General features: G+C 44.7%; 1 protein-coding gene across 1 annotated transcript in view; it reads left to right on the plus strand.

Moving 5' to 3' along the window:
- NID2 (nidogen 2) overlaps positions 1–24618 on the plus strand; it is a 109560-nt gene that overhangs the window by 15289 nt on the left and 69653 nt on the right. Inside the window, 1 exon segment of the mRNA XM_070749466.1 lies at positions 19855–20081. Coding sequence (XP_070605567.1) covers positions 19855–20081 — 227 coding nt within the window.

The raw sequence follows: 24618 nt of genomic DNA on the forward strand, positions 1-24618 counted from the left end.
GTTTATCACTAACTTCTGATCGTGGTGGTATTATTTTAACTTCAGAGTTAGGGTCCTGTTGGTGGGTTCCCTTGAATCTGGTTGGTATTAGCAGGAATGCAGTTGGGAACAAGAAATACTGGGGCCTGACCAACGTGAGGCTCTTTCGGAGGTGGGTTCCTCCTGGTTCGGATTGGCTGTGGAAATCCCCCCCCCGCCCCACTTGCTAATAGGGAGCGATAGCTGGCTGGCCACGTCCACGAACCAACTCTCTTGGAAGTGCCATAGGCCCTAACATCTTGTTTTTTGCTTCTATACATGCGCAGAAACTTTCTTTTTATTTATTTATTTATTTATTTATTTATTTATTTATTTATTTATTTATTTATTTTGTCCAATACACAATGAGAGTTTTAGTGGGTAAAATACATAGTAAAATACATGATGAAGGTTATAGAGGAGATACTCATAGTAAAATATATCTATGAAAGAATAAAAAAGAAGGTATAGTAATAGAACATATCAATGAAAGAATAGAAGAAGAGATATAGGAATAGAAGAAAGGTATAGGAGATATAGGAGAGCAATAGGACAGGGGACGGAAGGCACTCTAGTGCACTTGTACTCGCCCCTTGCTGACCTCTTAGGAATCTGGGTAGGTCAACCGTAGATAATCTAAGGGTAAAGTGTTGGGGGTTTGGGGATGACACTATGGAGTCCGGTAATGAATTCCGCGCTTCAACAACTCGGTTACTGAAGTCCTATTTTTTACAGTCAATTTTGGAGTGGTTAATATTAAGTTTAAATCTGTTGTGTGCTCTTGTGTTGTTGTGGTTGAAGCTGAAGTAGTCGCCGACAGGCAGGACGTTGCAGCATATGATCTTGTGGGCAATACTTAGATCTTGTTTAAGGCGTCTTAGTTCTAAACTTTTTAGGCCCAGGATTGAAAGTCTAGTCTCATAGGGTATTCTGTTTCGAGTGGAGGAGTGAAGGGCTCTTCTGGTTTTTTGCTTCTGCACATGTGCAGAGTTTTTAGCCCTGTGCATGCATGCACCCCCATGTGACATAGCCTTGTACGCACGCCCACATGGGAGGCAGCGAATGGGTAGTGAGGTAAGTTAGAACCCCTGAAAAGCATTCATGGACTATAACTGGTCCAGAATGCAGCCGCAAGAGCTGTTGTGGGTGCACCCAGGTACATCCACATCGCACCAACTCTTTGCAAGCTGCACTGACTCCCAATCAGTCTCCGGATGCAATTCAAGGTGTTGGCTATCACCTATGAAGCCCTACCTGGCTTAGGGCCACACTGTCTTCAGGACCACCTTCTGCCGCATAGCTCCCAACGACCAGTAAGAGCCCAAAGGGTTGGCCTTCTCTGACTCCCATCACCTAAACAATGTCAGTTGGCGGGGCTGGGGGGAGGGCCTTCTCTGTGGTGGCTCCGGCTTTCTGGAACCAGCTGCCTTCTGACATCCATATTGCTCCCACCCTACTGGCTTTCTTGGAAGCCGTAAGGACTCGACAGGCCTGGGGCCATTGATCAATGTGGTATCACCTAGATCCAGCCACAAAAAGATATGAATTTTTAAAAAAATATTATTATTAATTAGATTTATATGCTGCCCCTCTCCGAAGAATGGTTTTTTATGGGTTTTAAACTTCTTTTTATATTGTTTTTAGATGTTGTGAGCCGCCCAGAGTCCTTAGGGAGTGGGTGGCATATAAATTAAATTATTATTATTAATAATAGTAATAATAGTAACAACAATCACCACCACCACTCACCCGGGGGCTCTTTGTATGTTGAACGAAAGGGAGGAGTTACCAAAAGACACATTTGCAATAGAAGGTGCTGGAGGGGAATTGCTAACCGGGGATATAATGTTTTCTCTCAGGGTATGGTGGTAAATTTTGGTCCCCATTTCCTCCCCCCTCCCATCCTCTACAATTTTGTTCCCCTTTGTGTCTCCCATTCTCAAAAGTCCATTGAAAATGGCTTTGCAAATCCGCATCCAACTGACCTTTGCTGTTGCCCTTTGACCTGTAAGCCCCTGGATCCTTTTATCTGTCAATTTTCCCCTTTAAAGCCCTCAGCAAACTATTGGTTTCCTTGTGACCCTTGTTTGTTCTTTCACCCTCCCATTTGTTTGCTAAGGGCACGATCCACCCATGGGGTGGTGGATGGGGAGGGGCACCAGAGCTACAGAGGAACAGCTTCTGGCAGGATTCCTACATGCTTTTCATTCTTGGCAAAAGAGATTTCTACAGGGCTTCTCCAGCAGATCAGGCTCTGAATCGTGTCCTACTTGGCCTTAGGGCTTTCATGCCAAATTCTCTCCTCCCCCCCTCCCTGCCTTATTTGCCCAGGTTTCTAACTCAATTCAATTCAATTTATTAGATTTGTATGCCGCCCCTCTCCGAAGACTCGGGGCAGCTCACAACAGTAATAAAAAACAGTATAATAAAATAATATATAAAAACCTCAACAATTAAAAACCATACAGCACATACACATCAAACATGAAATATAATAAACCTGGGGGAGATGTCTTAGTTCCCCCATGCCTGGCGATATAGGTGGCTCTTAAGTAACTTGCGAAAGACAAGGAGGGTGGGGGCAGTTCTAATCTCCGGGGGAAGTTGATTTCACAGGGCCGGGGCCGCCACAGAGAAGGCTCTTTCCCTGGGGCCCGCCAAACGACATTGTTTGGTCAACGGGACCCGGAGAAGGCCAACTCTGTGGGACCTTATCGGCCACTGGGATTCGTGCGGTAGCAGGCGGTTCCGGAGGTATTCTGGTACCGGACCAGATTATCTCAGGGATCGCCTTCTGCTGCACGAATCCCAGCGACCAGTTAGGTCCCACAGAGTGGGCCTTCTCCGGGTCCCGTCAACTAAACAATGTCATTTGGTGGGGCCCAGGGGAAGAGCCTTCTCTGTGGCAGCTCCGGCCTTCTGGAACCAACTCCCCCTGGAGATTAGAATTGCTTGCCTTTCGTAAGCTCCTTAAAACCCACCTCTGCCGTCAGGCATGGGGGAACTGAGATACTCTTTCCCCCTATGCCTTTACAATTTATGCATGGTATGTTTGTTTGTAGGTATGATTGGTTTTAAAATAAGGGTTTTTTAGTTGTTGTAGTATTTGCTTTACATGCTGTTTTTATTATTGTTGTTAGCCGCCCCGAGTCTACAGAGAGGGGCGGCATACAAATCCAATAAATAAACAAACAAACAATAAACTCCCCGATATTTTTCCTTCCCAGATCTCTTCCTCCCAAGCTCACCCAAATTGGCCCTGTTTATACAGCTCGGCAGTTTCCTTAGGTCTGCCTATGTGCCATTTGACAACAATCCCTCCTTTTATTACCCTGACAGGAATGGTGAAGGCTTGCCATCTGAAAACGCTCAGAATCTGCAGAAATGAGAGCCCCTCCCTGATCTCTGGATACCGCTGAGAGCAAATGGCTGAGGCCCTAGTAAACTTCTTTCCATGACTTTACAATATCCCGTTCCTGTTAGAGGAGGAAAAAACAACAACCCAGCATTAAAAGAACTCTAGCCAATGCTTTTTTGATAGAAGCCAACCCTCAGTGGATGCCTACGTGCTTTCCATGGAGAAAATGCAGGGTTTGAGCACCACATGTTCAAGTGCTGCACTGTAAAATAGAATAGAATAGGAATAGAATAGAAACAGAGTAGAGTAGAATAGAATAGAATAGAATAGAATAGAATAGAATAGAACAGAACAGAACAGAACAGAATTCTTCATTGGCCAAGTGTGATTGGACACACAAGGAATTTGTCATTGGTGCATATGCTCTCAGTGTACATTAAAAAAAAGATACATTTGTCAAGAATCATGTCAAGAACATTTAATGATTGTCATAAGGTAGAAGACTTTTCCTTAATAGTTTATGAGTTGCTTGGTTAGCTACATCATAGTCCTGTTCTGGGAGAATGAAAGGAGATGGAGACTTTAGGTGAACTTAAATCTTGGTTCCAAGGTGCCATGGAAAATACTTTTGACTTAGGATTATTTATCTAATAAATAATAATAATAATATATTATTTATTTATTTATTTATTTATTGGATTTGTATGCCGCCCCTCTCCATGGACTCGGGGCGGCTAACAACAGTGGTAAAAAAACAGCATGTGACAATCCAATACTTAAACAAGTAAAAACCCTTGTTATAAAACCAATCAGACATACAAACATACCATGCATAAATTATAGAAGCCTAGGGGGAAAGAATATCTCAGTTCCCCCATGCCTGATGGCAGAGGTGGGTTTTAAGGAGCTTACGAAAGGCAAGGAGGGTGGGGGCTATTCTAATCTCTGGAGGGAGTTGGTTCCAGAGGGCCGGGGCCGCCACAGAGAAGGCTCTTCCCCAGGTCCCGCCAAACAACATTGTTTAGTTGACGGGACCCGGAGAAGGCCCCCTCTGTGGGACCTAACTGGTCGCTGGGATTCGTGCGGCAGAAGGCGGTCCCGGAGATAATAATAATAATAATGATGGGAACCATGGTTAGAAGCTGAGCTAGCTCAAAATAGTTTTTGGTCCTTGAAAAGTATCAGAACATTTGTCTGGTTGTTTTAGGTTTTGTGGTCCAAAAGCCAGTTCATTCTTGGGGTGTAGGGTTGGATGAGATAGGGTTAAACTTTGCTTAAGGACACTGCACTATACTTGAGGTGGCAGGATAAGATGTAGACTAGCCTAGCCATATGACACATATAAAGCTGTATTCAGTATCTCTGCCTGTTTCCTTCCACTCCATTCTCCTCCCAGCAGATGACAGTGGAGACATCTGTTTCCTTTGGCAGCCATGTCTAGGAAAATGCATCAGGCATTAAAGAGCCTTCTGAGATGATTCTTGCATTGTTTCTACTGCTAGGGCTGAAATATGCAGCAGGCTTTTGTACACAGATCAGAAATTGGTTTGACAATGAGAAGTACTTCCTACGATGTTGAGGTATGACCAATAGATAATATGGAGCAAACAGGACAACTTTAAGATGTGTGGACTTCAACTCCCAGAATGCCTCAGCATTGGGGGTTGAAGTCCACGCATTTTAAAGCCACCAAATTTGAAGACAAACTGATCTGGAGGAATTCTTGAGCTGGCAGGCAATGGGATGCTTTAAATATATATTGGGAAATAAACAAGCTTCATGTTCTGTTAGACCAGTGGTTCTCACTTGGGGTTGGGACCCCTTTGGGGGGTCGAACGATTGTTTCACAGGGGTCACCTAAGACCATGAGAAAAGACAAATTTCCCATGGTGTTATTAATTAAAGCTTCTATTCTGGCTCCTTGGAACATATTTTTACAATCTGACCAGTCAGGTGTTTACAGTGGGGGTGTCCCTCTGACCTCCCTGCCAATCAGCTTAAAGCTCTGTTGGGAGAATTGGCACTAGACTTATGGTTGGGGGTCACCACAACATGAGGAACTATATTAAGGGGTCGCAGCATTAGAAAAGTTGAGAACCACTGCATTAGACAATCAACTTTGAAACTATAATATGGAAATAATCTTATTGCTGATGTCTTTTAAAATATATATGTCTTTGGTTACCAACAGTATTGTGTAATGTGAATACAGTATGACTTTGGGGGGTCTCAAGTGTGGTAATTTGCAAAGAAATGGTAATAATTTTTAGGTAATGTCTCCTTTCCTGAATCTTTTCACATGGGACAACTCTTATACTATAATTCCAGGAATCTGAAGAACATCTGGTTGAGAAAAATGACCTAAGGGATTAGAAGATTTCCTTGAATGCAAAGGTTGTGAGCTTGTATATTGGACAAACTCAATTCTGTCATTAGAAGTACAGAGCAAATGTTTCCCAATACTCTGAATGTCAGTATGTTCTGACAATCTCTAGTTGCCATCATTGTTGGTGGCAAGACTTGGAAAGGTTCTCACAGATTGTTCCGGAAGTTAGATGAATCAACTGACTTTCCATGGTTACATAGAATGATAGAGCTGGATGTTTTCTGGTTCAAACTCCTGCTCAAAGCAGGAGAATTTATATCATCTTAGATGGATGGTTGTCCAATATTTTCTTGGAAACTTCCAGCAATGGAGGGAGGCAAGACATCCCATTGATGAATTGCTCTGACTGTTAGGAAATTTCTCCTTAATTCCAGATTGGATCTCTCTTTAGCAAGCTTTCACCCATTATTCTCATGTGCTTTGGGGAATGGGTTGACTCATTCTTTTTGGTGACCGTCCTTCAAGTACAGTACTGGAAGATAACTATCATGTACACCCAGTCCTCTTTGTTAGACTAGAGATAACTAGTTCCCTTAATTATTCATTGTACTTTTTAGCCTCCATATCATTTATCTTCAGAGTCTTTGGAAAGAGGTGGCGTTTGCCCAGGTTCGCCTGGTGCACCAGTTGCGGCCCTATTTGGACCAGGAGTCATTGCTCACAGTCACTCATGCCCTCATCACCTCGAGGCTCGACTACTGTAATGCTCTCTACGTGGGGCTACCTTTGAAAAGTGTTCGGAAGCTTCAGATCGTGCAGAATGCAGCTGCGAGAGCAATCATGGGCTTTCCCAAAAATGCCCATGTTACTCCAACACTCCGCAGTCTGCATTGGTTGCCGATCAGTTTCCGGTCACAATTCAAAGTGTTGGTCATCACCTATAAAGCCATTCATGGCACCGGACCAGGGTATCTATGAGACCGCATTGTGCTGCACGAATCCCAGCAACTGGTTAGGTCCCACAGAGTGGGCCTTCTCCGGGTTTCGTCAACAAAACAATGTCGTTTGGCAGGGCCCAGGGGAAAAGCCTTCTCTGTGGTGGCCCCGGCCCTCTGGAACCAACTCCCCCCGGAGATTAGAATTGCCCCCACCCTCCTCGCCTTTTGTAAGCTCCTTAAAATCCACCTCTGCCGTCAGGCATGGGGGAACTGAGATATTCTTTCCCCCTAGGCCTTTACAATTTATGCATGGTATGTTTGTTTGTATGGATGTTTGGTTTTACAATAAGGGTTTTTTAGTTGTTTTAGTATTGGATTTACATGCTGTTTTTATTACTGTTGTTAGCCACCCTGAGTCTACGGAGAGGGGCGGCATACAAATCCAATAAAATAAAATAAATAAATAAATAAATAATACAAGTCTAATAAATTATTATTATTATTATTATTATTATTATTATCATCTTCTTCTTCTTCTTCTTCTTCTTCTTCTTCTTCTTCTTCTTCTTCTTCTTCTTCTTCTTCTTCACTCTTTGTACTCTTTCTAGAATCTCAGCAACTTTTTTGTATCGTGGTGGCAAGAATTGGAAACCGTATACCAAGTGCAGCCTCACCAGCACAATATAAAGTGCTACTAACTCTTCTCCTTAAGTTGATGCTATCCCTCTGTTGATAGAGCCTAGGCAGGAGTGGATTCCAGTTTTCTTCACTGCTAATTCACTCAGGGACGCACTGCGCAGTTATGAGTGAGTGTGCAGTGCTAAAACAAAGCTTCTTTGCAAACACAGAAGCAGAAAACAAGCAAAACACAAGATGTCTAAATGTAGGACCTTACTTTTCTCACCATTGAACTGCATTTTGATGGCCAGGTCCCAATGCTCAAGCTTGTCAAGATCCTTCTGAATCTTGAGTCTATCTTCCAAAAATGTTAGCAATTCCCTCCAGCTTTTCCGAGCTAGTGATGTTAAGCTGATTTTTCTGTCATTTCCTGAGTAGGTTTTTTTATGCCTTAAAAATTATGACTACTTGAGGCAAGAGAAAAATAGTTGTCACGGATAATGCAATACTAAAAATAATTTATGTGACTGAAGTTGCTATGGAGTCCAGCATCTGCTCCTTCATGAACAGAAAGTTTTTTTTCTAAAAATGATGCTAGATTTTCAATGCTTAATTTGGTCTGTGTCGAGCCCTAGGATTCATGTCGCTGGATATGTCAAGAGATACTATCTTTTTTATTTATTTACTTAGCACTTATAAAGTCATGTTTTGAGAAGGGAACGAAAAAGATCTTGGCCAGAAGCTTCCTAATTTCATTAGGATTGTCCAATTTCTGTATCCTTGGGGGACATCCAGGTCTCCAGATGTATATTTTTAAATGCAGCCTGACTGTTGCTTGCATTGTGTCAGGGATGTTAGAAGGTCCACAGTCCCAAAGGGATACTGAACTACAATGCCCAGATTCCTCACCAAGATGCTAGGGGAGATCAAGAGTTATGCATTTATTCTGTAACATATAAGATACTATTGGGTAAATGTCTCCGTGGCTTTTCAGGTAAGATGTAGCAGTCAATAGGTATATACCCTAAAAGAGGCTGATAATTTGGGTCGTCTTATACTCTGAATGTAGCTTTTTTCCAGCCCTAACTAGCTGCTAACAATCTTCCCAGCTCTTACTTTGCAAACTCTTTCATTGTTACTCTTTGCGAAGAATGTTTTCCAAGCTCTAAGTCTTTGCAGGGTTTTTTTCCATTGCTCTCACTTGCTCCAAATAAGTTTCTTTCCAGCCCTAACCAGGTGCTAACAATGTTTCCAAATCTTACCAGCTTGCAAACTCTTTCATTGTTACTCTTTGTGAATAATGTTTTCTAAACCCTAAGGGCATGGGGTGAGGTATCATCAATATGCCGATGATACCCAGCTATACATCTCCACCCCATGTCCAGTCAACGAAGCAGTGGAAGTGATGTGCCGGTGCCTGGAGTCTGTTGGGGCCTGGATGGGTGTCAACAAACTCAAACTCAACCCAGACAAGGCGGAGTGGCTGTGGGTCTTGCCTCCCAAGGACAATTCCATCTGTCTGTCCATTGACCCCCTCAGAGAGGGTCCGCAACTTGGGCGTCCTCCTCGATCCACAGCTGACATTGGAACATCATCTTTCGGCTGTGGCGAGGGGGGCGTTTGCCCAGGTTCGCCTGGTGCACCAGTTGCGGCCCTATTTGGACAGGGAGTCACTGCTCACAGTCACTCATGCCCTCATCACCTCGAGGTTCAATTACTGCAATGCTCTCTACATGGGGCTACCTTTGAAAAGTGTTCGTAAACTTCAGATCGTGCAGAATGCGGCCGCGAGAGTCATTGTGGGGCTTCCTAGATTCGCCCACGTTTCTGCAACACTCCGCGGCCTGCACTGGCTGCCGATCGGTTTCCGGTCACAATTCAAAGTAATAACCTTTAAAGCCCTACATGGCATTGGGCCAGAATATATCCGGAACCGCCTTCTACTGCACGAATCCCAGCGGCCGATAAGGTCCCACAGAGTTGGCCTTCTCCAGGTCCCGTCGACCAAACAATGTTGTTTGGCGGGCCCCGGGGAAGAACCTTCTCTGTGGCGACCCCGGCCCTTTGGAATCAGCTCCCCCCAGAGATTAGAACGGCCCCCACCCTCCTCGTCTTTCGCAAACTTCTTAAGACCCACCTTTGTCGCCAGGCATGGGGGGAGTTAAGTTATTCTTTTCCCCCTAGGCTACTACAATTTATGCATGGTATGTTTGTGTGTATGTTTGGTTTTTTATAATAAGGGTTTTTAGTTGTTTTATTAAATTGGATTGTTACATGTTGTTTTACCATTGTTGTTAGCCGCCCCGAGTCTATGGAGAGGGGTGGCATACAAATCCAATAAGTAAGTAAGTAAGTAAGTAAGTAAGTAAGTAAGTAAGTAAGTAAGTAAGTAAGTAAGTAAGTAAGTAAGTAAGTAAGCCTTTGCAGGGTTTTTTCCATTGCTCTATTTTCTCCGAATATTTCTTTCGAGGTGCTAATGATGTTTCCAGTTCTTACTAGCTTGCAAGCTCTTTCATTGTTACTCTCTCCAAATAATTTTTTTTTAAAGCCCTAACCAGGGGATAAAACAATGTGCTGGCTAAGGACGCTAGCCAGATGAATATCTCGTAAGCAGATTCTTTTCCCTATTTTTCTCCCCAAAAACTAATGTGCGTCTTATGCTCTGAAAAATATGGGCATGTTGAAAAATGACTTGGGTAAATGGTGAGACTCATGGTTACCCAGGCAAAGCCTAAGATTTACCTTCTCCTCATTCAGTCACAGAATCCGTGTCCACCTGAGGCTTTGGGTTGTGATTTCTACGCTGCAAACACGAGTGAAGTCTTCTCCCTTTTTTGGTTATCAAGCATTTCAGCTTTCACTTCTGTTTTTGGCCTGGATGGGAACTCTTCCTGAAATCGAAATCTCTCTTTTCATTCCCAAGTGGCTGATTATGAAAAAGAGAAAAATGTTTTTCCCTTGTAGCTGAAAAAAAAAGAAATTTACTAAAAGCCCAGGAGGATAAAACAGAGGAGGACAGAAAGATAAATGATAGCTAGGCAGCTTTATAAGGGCTTGAGATCTGGGCGGAAAAAATGTGGAAGGGAAATCTCCTTCATGATTAATTATAGAGATCTTACTTCTTAATTCATTTTTTTTAAAAAAATAAATAATTGTATTTATGTTCAATACATTCAACATTTATAGTGTCCTCTTTTAATCTGGTGTAATCTGGAGACCTCGCCTACAAAATGATATTGATAAAATTGAACGGGTCCAAAGACGGGCTACAAGAATGGTGGAAGGTCTTAAGCATAAAACGTATCAGGAAAGACTTAATGAACTCAATCTGTATAGTCTGGAGGACAGAAGGAAAAGGGGGAACATTATTAAAACATTTAAATATGTTAAAGGGTTAAATAAGGTTCAGGAGGGAAGTGTTTTCAATAGGAAAGTGAACACAAGAACAAGGGGACACAATCTGAGGTTAGTTGGGGGAAAGATCAGAAGCAACGTGAGAAAATACAGTAATACCTCATCTTACGAACTTACCGTATTTTTCGCTCTATAAGACGCACCTGTTGATAAGACGCACCTAGATTTTAGAGGAGGAAAATAGAACAAAAATATTTTGAGCCAAAAAGTAGCTATCACACATGAGCAAGTTCTTGCATCCATAATTCTATCCTTTCTATGTCTTCCTCCCTCTTTCCTCCCTCCCACTTTCCTTTCTATCTCTCCCTCCCTCTTTTCTTTCTATCTTTCCCTCCCTCTTTCCTTTCTATCTCTCCCTCCCTCTTTCCTCCCTCCCTTTTTCCTTTCTATCTCTCCCTCCCTCTTTCCTTTCTATCTTTCTTTCCCCCTGCCTTTCTCCAAGCCCTTCCTTTTCCCTCTCCCTAACTACCCCCTTCTCCCTCCTTTCTATCTCTCCCTCCCCCTTTCTCTCTCCCTTCCTTCATCTTTCATTCCCTCTCTCTCCATCCCTCTTCCTTTCTCTCTTCCTTCCTCCCTCTTTTTTGTTCTTTCTCTCTCCCTCCTTCCCTCCCTCTATGTCTTTCCCTCCCCCTTCTTCCCCCCTCTCTTTCTCTTTCTCTTGCTTTCTTTCCCTGTCTTTCTCTCTTGCTTACTTTCTTGCTTTCTTTCTCATTCTTTCTCCCCTCCTTTCTTTCTCTCTCTCTTTCTCTCTCGTTCACCACGCCGGCAACAGAGAGAAAAAGAGAGAGAGAGAGAGGGAGAGAGAGTGGAGGGCGCCGTTGTCTTCGCCTCTTCCCGACAGCTCTGCAGCGAAGAGGAAACAGTCGCGCACCGCCTCCCGGGAGCCCAGCCGATTTTTGGAGCCATTTTGTTTTCAGCTGGGCTCCCGGGAGGCGGAGCGTGGCCGGGTACCGTGTCTTCGCCTCCGCGCGCTGCCTCCGCCCGGCCGAAAACAAAACGGCTCCAAAAGTCGGCCGGGCTCCCGGAAGGTGGTGCGCGACTGTTTCCTCTTCGCTGCAGAGCCACACGGAGGCGAAGACACGGTGCCCGGCCATGCTCCGCCTCCCGGGAGCCCAGCTGAAAACAAAACGGCTCCAAAAATCGGCTGGGCTCCCGGGAGGCGGAGCGTGGCCGGGCACCGTGTCTTTGCCTCCGTGTGGCTCTGCAGCGAAGAGGAAACAGTCGCGCACCACCTCCCGGGAGCCCGGCCAACTTTTGGAGCCGTTTTGTTTTCGGCCGGGCGGAGGCAGCGCGCGGAGGCGAAGACACGGTACCCGGCCACGCTCCGCCTCCCTTTTGGTGAGTATTTCGCCCCCCCCTCTGCTCCAGCGCCTCCCCCCCCCTGCCTGCAGCTTCGCTCCATAAGGCGCCGCTGATTTTTCATCCTACTTTGGGAGGAAAAAAACTGCGTCTTATGGAGCGAAAAATACGGTAATTGGTTCCAGAAGTAGGTTCATAAGGCGAAAAGTTCGTAAGATGAAACAATGTTTCCCTTAGGAAACAATGTAAAAGCGATTAATGGGTGCAAGGGGGGGAAAAATTTGCAAAATGGCGCTACGCTGGGCATCGCCACATGGCTGTCACCTTTTAAATCAGCCAGGGGGCTTCTCGGCGTTCTCCCGAACCCGAACTTTTCGGGTTTGGGTTCGGGAGGCCGCCGAGAAGTGCCGCCGCCCGCTTGTCACCTTCTGAAACAGCCGGGGGGCTTCTCGGCGTTCTCCCGAATGCCGAACCCAGAAGTTCGGCAAAAGTTCGGGTTTGGCTTCCGGAGGCCACCGAGAAGCGCCTGGCTGTTTCAGAAGGTCACAGCCGGGTGCCGTCGCCCGGCGGAGCGCTGTTTTTCCAATTGGCGGCGGCGTTTTCGGACGATATGGAGGCTGGAAAGGAGGTGGGGAATCCCAATGGCCGGGTGCTTCTTGGCAGCCTCCGGAACGCGAACCCGAAAAGGTTATAGCCGGGCGGCGGCACCCAGCAGAGCGCCATTTTGCAATCTGCGGTGGGTTCATAAATCGAAAAAAGTTTGCAAGAAGAGGCAAAAAATTTCTGAACCCCGGGTTCATATCTCGAAGTGTTCGTATCACGAGGTACCACTGTATTATTTTACTGAAAGAGTAGTAAATGCTTGGAACAAACATCCAGCAGACGTGGTTGGTAAATCCACAGTAACTGAATTTAAACATGTTTGGGATAAACATAGATCCATATTAAGATAAAATACAGGAAATAGTATAAGGGCAGACTAGATCAACCATGAGGTCTTTTTCTGCCATCAAACTTCTATGTTTCTATGTATAGTATGCAGGCTGGAAACACTTGAAACTCTAGTCCCGCTGCATCTAGGGGACATATTAGTTGTGTAAACCCCCAAAATTGAAGTAATTGATAAGTGTAGGAGTGACTTCAGTAGTTCATATTAGCTTTCCCAGGGACTGCATGGGAGAAAAACCCATATTACAGAATTGCAGATTAAAAAAAGCGGGGATGGGTTAATTTCTTAATTAAAATGGGGGCAGAGAGCAGAGTTATTAAAATGTTTGGAAGAACAAGAGTTCAAAGAACTGAATAAACTTTCCTCCACATAAATCTTTACAATGGCCCTGTGAAGTGAGGTAGTCTAATTTTCCCTTGTATTGTAGATGCAAGATATGCAGGATTCTAGGAGTAAGGTCATGGAGCAGAGTTGATGAGAAAAGGAAGTTTTGGATTCGATGTTTGCTCGCAACCACAAAATTACATCTTGCTCCCTTAATGATGTTTATCCTCTTGTCTATGGAGATTCTCAGTCATCCAGGTCATGGGTTAGGTCCCACAGAGTTGGCCTTCTCCGGGTCCCGTCGACTAAACAATGTCGTTTGGCGGGACCCAGGAGAAGAGCCTTCTCTGTGGCGGCCCCGACCCTCTGGAACCAGCTCCCCCCAGATATCAGAGTTGCCCCCACCCTCCTTGCCTTTCGTAAGCTCCTTAAAACCCACCTCTGTCGTCAGGCATGGGGGAATTGAAATTTTCCCTTCCCCCTAGGCTTATAGAATTTATACATGGTGTGCTTGTATGTATGCGAGCCGCCCCGAGTCCACGGAAAGGGGCGGTATACAAATCTAATAAATAAAATAAATAAATAAATAAATAAATGTATGATTGGTTCTTTAAATTGGTTTTTTTTAGATTCTTTTTAATATTAGATTTGTTTACATTGTCTTTTTTATTGTTGTTAGCCGCCCCGAGTCTTCGGAGAGGGGCGGCATACAAATCTAATGAATGAATGAATGAATGAATGAATGAATGAATGAATGGTTGTCTGGAAGGTGCTTTTTCAAAAGGCAACTGGACTTCCTTGGTTTTTCCTTCACTTTCCCACCCAAGAAACTGCCCTTTTACTTCAGTCTGAGTTAAAGAAGCTTCGTGGGTGAGAAGTGAAACATCTTCAAGGAATAGCAATAGCACCTGTATACTGCAACACAGCCCTCTCTAAGCAGTTTTCAGAGTCAGCATATTGCCCCCAACAATCTGGGTCCTCATTTTACCCACCTCGGAAGGATGGAAGGCTGAGTCAACCTTGAGCCAGTGGTGAGATTTGAACTGGTGAAGCAGCTGCAGTAACCACTGTGCCACCAAGACTCAGCAAAGTCCAGTTTGCCTTTTGAAAAAAACATTTTTGGGACATGTTGTCCACTGGACAAACCCAGGTTTAATGTATCCATGTTTCTGACTTAGGGATGTCAGAATTTGATCTCCTCGTTTTCTGTTTTCTTTTTTAAAAAATGATGTTCTTTTTAAAAAATTACTAATTTTCTTTATTGAAGAAAGAACACCACCACAATAGATTTGTGTCTATTTGTACAAATCGTAAAAGAGAAATTTGAGTGAGGAGTATATGTATGTGTGTGTGTGTGTGTGTGTATGTGTGTGTGTGTTTTCGTAGATTTTCATGGGTACAGGTATGACGGTCTTGGTATAACCACACCCAGCCACCAGTATTTATAGAAGGGTATATATATATTTATATTTGTTTTCGTACATTTTCACGGGTACAGGTATGACGGTCTTGGTATATTCGGGTTTCTTCCTGTGTAGGATTTGGAAATTTCTGGCGACGTTTCAATGAGGTCCCACTCATCATCTTCAGGCTGGTGTTTCTGTCCTTGTTCTAAGGCGAACACTGCGAGACCTAAGCTGCCTTCCTTCTATAAATACTGGTGGCTGGGTGTGGTTTGATGGCTCAGTAATTGCCTGCTGTGTAGAAACTTCCTGGTGAGTCAGTGGGGTAACATCTGGGGTCCTTGATGTAGCTGAAGTATGCTGATTAGTTAATGGTTGTTGATTAGGCGTGATATCCTGGGTAGTTGGAGCTTGCAGCCTACTTGATTGTTTTGCAATATGTGTTCTGAGTCTAGTTTCTGTTTTTATGGCTGGGTTACGTTTGAGGGTTGGTTTCCAGATGTCTGGTAGGCGGGAGGTATCATCCCGCTTGTTCATATTTTGGGGATGTTTTTCTATCTATACAAAAATATGGTTTTTGCGTTGAACCTCTTTCATAATAAGTAGTTGATGTTTTAATTAAATGAAAAGGAGAGGGCAATACAACACCTTAATAAAATAAAAAAGGAAGAGTTGAAGAAGAAAGGAAGAAAGAGAAGAAGAAGAGAAAAGAAAGAAAAGAAGAAAGAATGAGAAAAGGAAACTACATACAGGGGGTGGACAAAAAATGGAAACAGCTTGCAGCTCTTCCATGGAATCCAGATTTGTGAAGCTCCCTTCGAACAGTATTTGTGGAAACTGGGTTCTGTACATGTCTATTGAGCTCTGCATGGACTTTAGGAGCTGTGGTCTTGCGATCCGCTCTAACAATTCGCTTTAGAGTCCGACGGTCTCTCTCAGACAACTTCGACTTTCGACCAGACCTGTGCTTGGCAGTCATTACTTTGAGACATGACCTCTTGAAACACTAAACATTTGGTCACTTTCTGTTACACTAGTGCCTGCCATTCGAGCACCAACAATTTGGCCTCTTTGAAAGTCCGAGAGGTCTGCCATTTCTAGAAGGTTATAACCAATTTCCTTAAATTTCTGTAAAAAGAAACGGGTAGTTTAAAAAAACATATCAAATCACAGAATTAACAAAAAAACCCCATTAAAATATGTCAAGTTTTGATTGATTTGAACATGATTATGATGCCAAAAAGTCAAGTGTTTCCATTTTCTTGTCCACTCCTTGAATATACAAGAGGGACGTGTCTTCTTTGTTGACTATCGTTTCTCACAGCCATTATAGACTTGTTGCATTTCTGTTGATTACTGAAATTTTTGTGGTCATTAGTTTGTATAGGAAGAAGTTCAATTTCTAAATAAGCTTTATCCTGTTACTGTTGTCTAGAGCAGTGTTTCCCAAACTTGGCAACTTGAAGATATTTGGACTTCAACTCCCAGAGTTCCCCAGCCAGTGAATGCTGGCTGGGGAATTCTGGGAGTTGAAGTCCAAATATCTTCAAGTTGCCAAGGTTGGGAAACAATGGTCTAGAGAGTCATTTGTATATGGTGTCAACATCCTATGTAAATGTTTCTATCCTATTGTTAGATCTTTATTTTGGTATGGGGTTGTTGTGTGGAAGTTTAAATGATAGATTCTTTTGTCCTTCAATCAGGTTTCGAGAGTCTTTTTCTGGGCTAGCCAAGTGAACCATTTCTCCCAGGCTTTGTAGAATTGTGATTCTTTTTTGTCTTGCAGTTCCAGGGTCATTGTCAACTCAGCACACTCTATTGTCTTATTGATAAAATGTAAAGTAGTGGGGGTGGAGGGGAAGGGGCATCGATCTCTGGGGTGGCAGAGGGTCGGAATATCCCGGTACTGCTGGGGAGAGGCAGATATGGCGGGGGCTACGGAGTTAGCCGTTCCAGGGGAACGAGGGACCGTTGCCTAATAACGATCCCTTGTTCTGGCTCCGTGAGCCCAACCTTGGGCACTGGTGATGAGTGTAACTCTGGCCCTGGGCTCAGGTTGCTGCTGCTCAATGCCAGGTCGGTGGTAAATAAAGCTCTCCTCATCCGGGATTTGATCCTGGATGAGGAGGCCGACCTGGCATGTATTACTGAAACCTGGCTGGGCCCGGAGGGAGGAGTTCCTCTCTCTGAAATTTGCCCAGCCGGGTTTCAGATATGGCATCAACCTCGACCCCAGGGAAGGGGGGGGGAGTGGCTATTATAGCCAGGGAGAGCTTTTGCCTACGTAGACTCATTGCTCCAGAGATTGCGGGTTGCGAGTCTCTCTTGATGAAGTTGGACTTAGGGGTTCAGGTGGGCTTATTTCTCACATACCTGCCTCCCAGCTGCGTGTCAAAAGCCCTGCCTGTGCTACTCGAGGAGGTAGCCGGGTTGGCGGTGGAGTTCCCCAGACTTATTGTCTTGGGGGACTTCAACCTGCCGTCACTCGGCGAAACCTCTGGGTTGGCACAGGAGTTCATGGCCACCATGACAGCCATGGACCTGACTCAAGTAGTTCAGGGTCCGACTCACGAGGGAGGACACGCACCTGACATGGTATTCCTCTCCAAGCAACTGAGTAATGGTCTGATACTAAGGGGCTTAGAAGCACTGCCTTTGTCATGGTCAGACCATTTTCTACTACGGCTTGACTTCCTGGCTCCAATCCTTCCCCGCAGGGAGGCGGAACCAATTAAGATGTTCCGCCCCAGATGCCTGATGGACCCAGAGGGCTTTCAGACGGTGCTTGGGGTTATTCCAGATGCACTCGTCCACAGTTCGGCGGAGTCTCTTGCGGAAGCCTGGAACAAGGCTGCAGCGGAGGCTCTTGATCGGATTGCGCCTTTGCGACCTCTCCGTGGCGCTAGACCCCGTAGAGCTCCATGGTTCAACGAGGAGCTCCGGGAGTTGAAATGCCAGAAGAGACGTCTAGAGAAGCGATGGAGGAAGAGTAAGTCTGAATCTGATCGAACACTTGTAAGAGCTTTTATTAAGACTTACAAAGTGGCGCTCAAGGCGGCAAGATGCGCGTATCATGCCGCCTTGATTGCATCAGTGGAATCCCGCCCAGCCGCTCTGTTTAGGGTGACCCGCTCCTTAATCAGAGGGGAGTTGGGGAGCCCTTACAGAGTAGTGCCGAGGATTTTAACACGTTTTTCGCTGATAAAATCGCTCAGATCCGGGCGGACCTCGACTCCAATTGGAAAACAGAGTCGGCTGACAACGAGTCAGTTGAGGTGACTGGGGCCTGTACTTGTCCATCTGTCTGGGAGGAGTTTGATCTGGTGACACCTGATGAAGTGGACAAGGCCATTGGAGCTGTGAGTTCCGCCACCTGTTTACTGGATCCGTGTCCCTCCTGGCTGGTTTCGGCCAGCAGGGAGGTGACACAGAGCTGGGTCCAGGAGATTATCAACGCTTCCTTGGGGAGGGGATCCTTTCCATCATCCTATAAAGAGGCGCTCGTGCGCCCCCTCCTCAAGAAGCCTTCCCTGGACCCAGCCGTACTTAATAACTACCGGCCAGTCTCCAACCTTCCCTTTATGGGGAAGGTTGTCGAGAAGGTGGTGGCTCTCCAGCTCCAGCGATCCTTGGAAGAAGCCGATTATCTAGGTCCCCAGCAGTCGGGTTTCAGGCCTGGTTACAGCACGGAAACTGCTTTGGTCGCATTGATAGATGATCTCTGGCGGGCCCGGGACAGGGGTTTATCCTCTGTCCTGGTGCTTCTTGACCTCTCAGCGGCTTTCGATACCATCGAACATGGTATCCTTCTGCACCGGCTGGAGGGGTTGGGGGTGGGAGGCACTGTTCTCCAGTGGTTCTCCTCCTACCTCTCCGGTCGGTCGCAGTCGGTGTTAGTGGGGGGTCAGAGGTCGACTCCGAGGTCTCTCCCTTGTGGGGTGCCTCAGGGGTCGGTCCTCTCCCCCCTGCTATTTAATATCTACATGAAACTGCTGGGTGAGATCATCCAAGGGCATGGGGTGAAGTATCATCAGTACGCTGATGATACCCAGCTCTACATCTCCACCCCATGTCCAGTCAACGAAGCAGTGGAAGTGATGTGCCGGTGTCTGGAGGCTGTTGGGGCCTGGATGGGTGTCAACAGACTCAAACTCAACCCGGATAAGATGGAGTGGCTGTGGGTTTTGCCTCCCAAGGACAACTCCATCTGCCCTTCCATTACCCTGGGGGGGGAATTATTGACCCCCTCGGAGAGGGTCCGCAACTTGGGCGTCCTCCTCGATCCACAGCTCACATTAGAGAACCATCTTTCAGCTGTGGCGAGGGGAGTGTTTGCCCAGGTTCGCCTGGTGCACCAGTTGCGGCCCTATCTGGACCGGGACTCACTGCTCACAGTCACTCATGCCCTCATCACCTCGAGGTTCGACTACTGTAATGCTCTCTACATGGGGCTACCTTTGAAAAGTGTTCGGAAACTTCAGATCGTGCAAAATGCAGCTGCGAGAGCAGTCATGGGCCTACCTAGGTATGCCCATGTTTCACCAACACTCCGCAGTCTGCATTGGTTGCCGATCAACTTCCGGTCACAATTCAAAGTGTTGGTTATGACCTTTAAAGCCCTTCATGGCACTGGACCAGAATATCTCCGAGGCCGCCTGATGCCGCACGAATCCCAGCGACTGATTAGGTCCCACAGAGTGGGCCTTCTCCGGGTCCCGTCAACTAAACAATGTCGGTTGGCGGGCCCCAGGGGAAGAGCCTTCTCTGTGGCGGCCCCGGCCCTCTGGAACCAACTCCCCCCGGAGGTTAGAACTGCCCCTACTCTCCTTGCCTTTCGTAAGCTCCTTAAGACCCACCTGTGTCGTCAGGCATGGGGGAACTGAGACATCTCCCCCGGGCATATACAATTTATGAATGGTATGTGTGTATGTATGTGTGTTTAGAAAATGGGGTTTTTAAAATGTTTTTAGTAGAAATTTAGATTTGTTGTAAACTGTTTTTTTCACTTTGTTGTGAGCCGCCCCAAGTCTGCGGAGAGGGGCGGCATACAAATCTAAATAAACATAAACAAACAAACATAAACAAACATAGTCAAGTTTCCAATTTTGAGCAAAGACTGCAGTTAGTATATTTATTAACAGATATCTGTGTTCTTTGTTAATTTGGTGTTTTCTTCAGTTTTCTTTTCTTTTTTTAATGCACTGCAGCGTAACACCTTCCAGGCTGTCTTAGCCTACAATGATGCAGACGCCTATGCCCTTTTCCTCTATCCTGAAGATGGGCTCCAGTTCTTTGGAACACGTCCCAAGGAATCTTATAATGTCCACTTGGAGCTCCCAGCTCGAGTTGGCTTCAGCAGAGGGGAATACCAACGGAGGGATGGACCTTACCTCAGCATCACCAGCAGTGAACAATCTGTCAAAAACCTCTATCAGTAAGTAGCTGCTGTGAGGCTTTACATTTGTACCGAGATACTCCCCCATTAGTCCAGTCCTCCATCAGCTGCACTAGTTGCCGATTGGTCTCCGAACGCAATTCAAGGTGTTGGTTGTTACCTATAAAGCCCTACGTGGCATTGGACCAGATGATTTACGGGACTGTCTTCTCCCTCACACATCCCAGCGACCGGTTAGGCCACAGAGTCAGCCTTCTCCAGGCCCTGTCGACCAAACAATGCCGATTGGCGGGTCCACGGGGGATAGCCTTCTCTGTTGTGGCCCCGGCCCTCTGGAACCAACTCCCCCTGGAAATCCGCACTGCCCCCACTCTCCTTGCCTTTTGAAAGGCATTAAAAACACATCTATGCCGCAGGCCTGGGGACCCTTAGTATGAAGGAGGAATGATTGAGTGTTTAATGCATTTTCTAATGTTTTAATAATATTTATTTGTTATTGTATCCATTTTTACCCTTGTGAGCCGCCCTGAGTCCACAAGGAGAAGGCTGACCTATAAATCTAAATCTAAAACTAAATCTAAACAAACCAACTAACAAACCAACAAGTAAACAAATAAATTTGATTATTGTTGGTGTCCATCCTACAAAGTAGCCCTGATTAAGGCTCTGCGGGAAGATTACAACTCTACCTTTGTTGATACTGTATAAGCTTTAGTAAAAGTATCTTGCAAGTTTGCCTATGTTTCCCCCTATCTCCCTTATATGTTTCCCCCTATCTCCCTTATCTCCCTAAGGCAGAGGTGTCAAACTTGTGTCTTCACGAGTTATGTGATGTATCTCAACTCCCCCCCCCCCCCGGCTTCACTAAACCTGGCGTGGGTGTGACCAGTGAGTGACGCATCTAGCCCACTGGCCACAAATTTGACAGTCCTTCCCTAAGGAGTCAGGAAAATGTCCATCTCTTTCTCCTATTCTCTCTGCACCTCCCATCTTAACATGTGCTTCTTATGCACCTGCTGTTCTTCTAACACAAATATAGCTGAATTCTGGGAGTTGAATAATAATAATAATTTAATAATACAGTAATTTATTAGAAACATAGAAACATAGAAGACTGACGGCAGAAAAAGACCTCATGATCCATCTAGTCTGCCCTTATACTATTTTCTGTATTTTATCTTAGGATGGATATATGTTTATCCCAGGCATGTTTAAATTCAGTTACTGTGGATTTATCAACCATGTCTGCTGGAAGTTTGTTCCAAGGATCTACTACTCTTTCAGTAAAATAATATTTTCTCATGTTGCTTTTGATCTTTCCGCCAACTAACTTCAGATTGTGTCCCCTTGTTCTTGTGTTCACTTTCCTATTAAAAACACTTCCCTCCTGAACCTTATTTAACCCTTTAACATATTTAAATGTTTCGATCATGTCCCCCCTTTTCCTTCTGTCCTCTGACTTGTATGCCGCCCCTCTCCGAAGACTCGGAGCAGCTCACAACAAATAATACAGAAGCCCACAAAAGCCTTAAAGTTGCCAAGTTTGGAGACCACTGTTCTAGCAGCTTCTGTGTCAGGGTTCCAAATAGCATCTAATGTTAAATCAAAGTCTGTTTGGCGGGACCTGGGGAAGAGCCTTCTCTGTGGGGGGGCCGGCCCTCTGGAATCAGCTCCCCCTGGAGATTCCTACTGCCCCCACCCTCCTCACCTTTCATAAGAGTCTAAAGACTCACCTATGCCGCCAAGCTTGGGGTCATTAGATTCTGCCCCCTGGCCGATGAATGTATAGTGGGTTTGTTGATTGAATGGATATGCATTTATTTTAATTGGTTCTTTAGTTTTTAGCCGTAAATTTTAATTTTAATTAATTGGATTTCGATGTATATTGTCTTTTTTATGTTATAAGCTGCCCCAAATTAAATCCAAATTAAATAATAATAATAATAATAATAATAATAATAATTATTATTATTATTATTATTATTATTATTATTATTCCTCAAAGTTCCAATTTATTAACAGAGCCATGTTGGCACATCTGGATGAAACCCAAATATGAAGTCCCTGGGGTTTCTCACCCAGTTGAAAGTTCAAGCTCTTGTCCCTACACCCCCAAGTCCATCAGGTTGATCAATCTTCAACTGCCAACCTGGCAAGAATCCACCCATCCCTTTCCTTGCAGGTGCAGGAGTGCTAAGACAAAGGATGACCTTGACTATCTAGAAAGAATTTGTTATGGCTATATACAGACAGCCATCATGCAATTCCCCCTCCCAGATTCCCACAGAAAGGAATGCACATTAAAATATTATAAAGTGTGGCAGGCCAAAGATCCCAAATAATAATAATAATAATAATTATTATTATTATTTATTAGATTTGTATGCCGCCCCTCTCCGAAGACTCGGAGCGGCTCACAACAGCAATAAACAATGTGACAAATCCAATACTTAAAAACAACATCTAAAAAACCATATCATTAAAAACCATACAATTCAATCATACCATACATAAGTAAATCACATTAGCCATAAAATGGCTTTGGCCTGTCATTCTGATTTATTATTAATTTATTAATTTATTTAATTTGACTTCTATATCACCCAATCCCAAAGGACTCAGGGTGGCTCACAGCAATATAAAATTACAATAACAATAATAAAAAGAAGTCAAGAAAAAAACCCGAGCAATTTCTAAAGTCCAAATTAAAATTTAAAAACAGTTTAAAAAACACACATACTACTCATTTATACTAATTCATATACATGGACAAGCTAGTGGTTGATTTAGGGCCCCCAGGCCCGCTGGCTTAGCCAGGTCTTCGTGTTCTTACAAAAAGCCAGCAGCGTGGGGGCCATACGGATCTCGGGGTGTGGGGAGTTGATTCCATAAAGTCGGGGCCGCAACAGAGAAGGCCCTCCCCCACGGTCCTGTCAACCTGCATTGTTTAGCTGACGGGACCTGGAGGAGGCCACCTCTGTGTGCCCTAATTGGTCTCTGGCAGGCATGCGGCCTTTTCTGAGGTCATCTCCCTGGCTTCCTATAATTTGCCACTTAGGGATATATTGATATCATTAAAGATTTGGACAGTGAAAGGAAACAAGATTGGAGAGCAAACATTTAGCTCGATCTAGATCTGAAAGGTTCTGGGCAAAACGAAGCAAAACCTCTCTTCTTGGCTGAAACCCAGGAGTAGATTGTGGTGTGTGTAAAAAGGCCTCTGCCTCCCATGGTGAAAGTAAATGAGTTGTTCCTTGCACACTGTTCCCGATGGCTGAGGCTAAGTGAGAAGTGAGCTGCCTTGAAATGATTTCAATCTCACTTCGGGTTTGCTTTTAGCAATAAAGTAGGCCGTACGTTTTGTAAACGAAACAGCTAAAACAAAACAGGAAGCTGGATGTCCAGCTGCCCTTTGCTCCCTTTTATTTATTTTTATCCAATCTTTATGAGCTGGTGGATTAGTGGTGTTGCGTGAGTGCGGGTGCATGAAAACAAGATGGCGGTAAACAGACTTTGCTTTAATTCATACATTGATATCGCATGTCCCTATAGGAAGGTGAGTTGTGCTGCTACAATGGCCTTTCCTTTTTGACACCTGCCAATTACTCTCATTTCTAACAGTGTGAGAAATAAATCTCACGTCTCATACAGCAGACTAGCATTTTCTCTGGTACCTTTCCTTTCTTCTCTTTTTGCCAATAATAGTATTTTTGTTTTAGATGGGAAGCATTCAGATCTGCAATTTGAAATGTTGTGCCACCTTAAACCTAATTGATTACTGATAAATAAGTTACCGATTTATTAATTTGCTTGTTTTTTAGATTTAAATTTTGCCTTTTGTTCAGGAGATACTGGCAGTGTGCATAGCACTAAAGAGTGCTATGCAGTCGTCGTCCCCCCCCCCCAAATAACCTGGATTGAAGTATCAGTGTGTTTTAAGCATAAAACTTATCAGGAAAGACTTAATGAACTCAATCTGTGTAGTCTGGAGGACAGAAGGAAAAGTGGGGGGGGGGGCATGATCGAAACATTTAAATATGTCAAAGGGTTAAATAAGGTCCAGGAGGGAAGTGTTTTTAATAGGAAAGTGAACACAAGAACAAGGGGGCACAATCTGAGGTTAGTTGGGGGAAAGATCAAAAGCAACATGAGAAAATATTATTTTACTGAAAGAGTAGTAGACCCTTGGAACAAACTTCCAGCAGACGTGGTTGGTAAATCCACAGAAACTGAATTTAAACATGCCTGGGATAAACATAGATCTATCCTAAGATAAAATACAGGAAATAGTATAAGGGCAGACTAGATGGACCCTGAGGTCTTTTTCTGCCGTCAGTCTTCTATGTTTCTATGTGGCTGGCTCAAGGTCATCCAGTGACCTTCAGTGGCTGACAGTGGACTAAAAATTGAATCACTGCTGCCAGACTAACATCTTAACCACTACATCAGTGTTTCCCAACCTTGGCAAATTGAAGATATTTGGACTTCAACTGCAAGAATTCCCCAGCCAGCAAATGCTGGCTGGGGAATTCTGGGAGTTGAAGTCCAGATATCTTCAAGTTGCCAAGGTTGGGAA

Source organism: Erythrolamprus reginae, chromosome 1, assembly GCF_031021105.1.
Source record: "Erythrolamprus reginae isolate rEryReg1 chromosome 1, rEryReg1.hap1, whole genome shotgun sequence".
Lineage (NCBI taxonomy): Eukaryota > Metazoa > Chordata > Lepidosauria > Squamata > Dipsadidae > Erythrolamprus > Erythrolamprus reginae.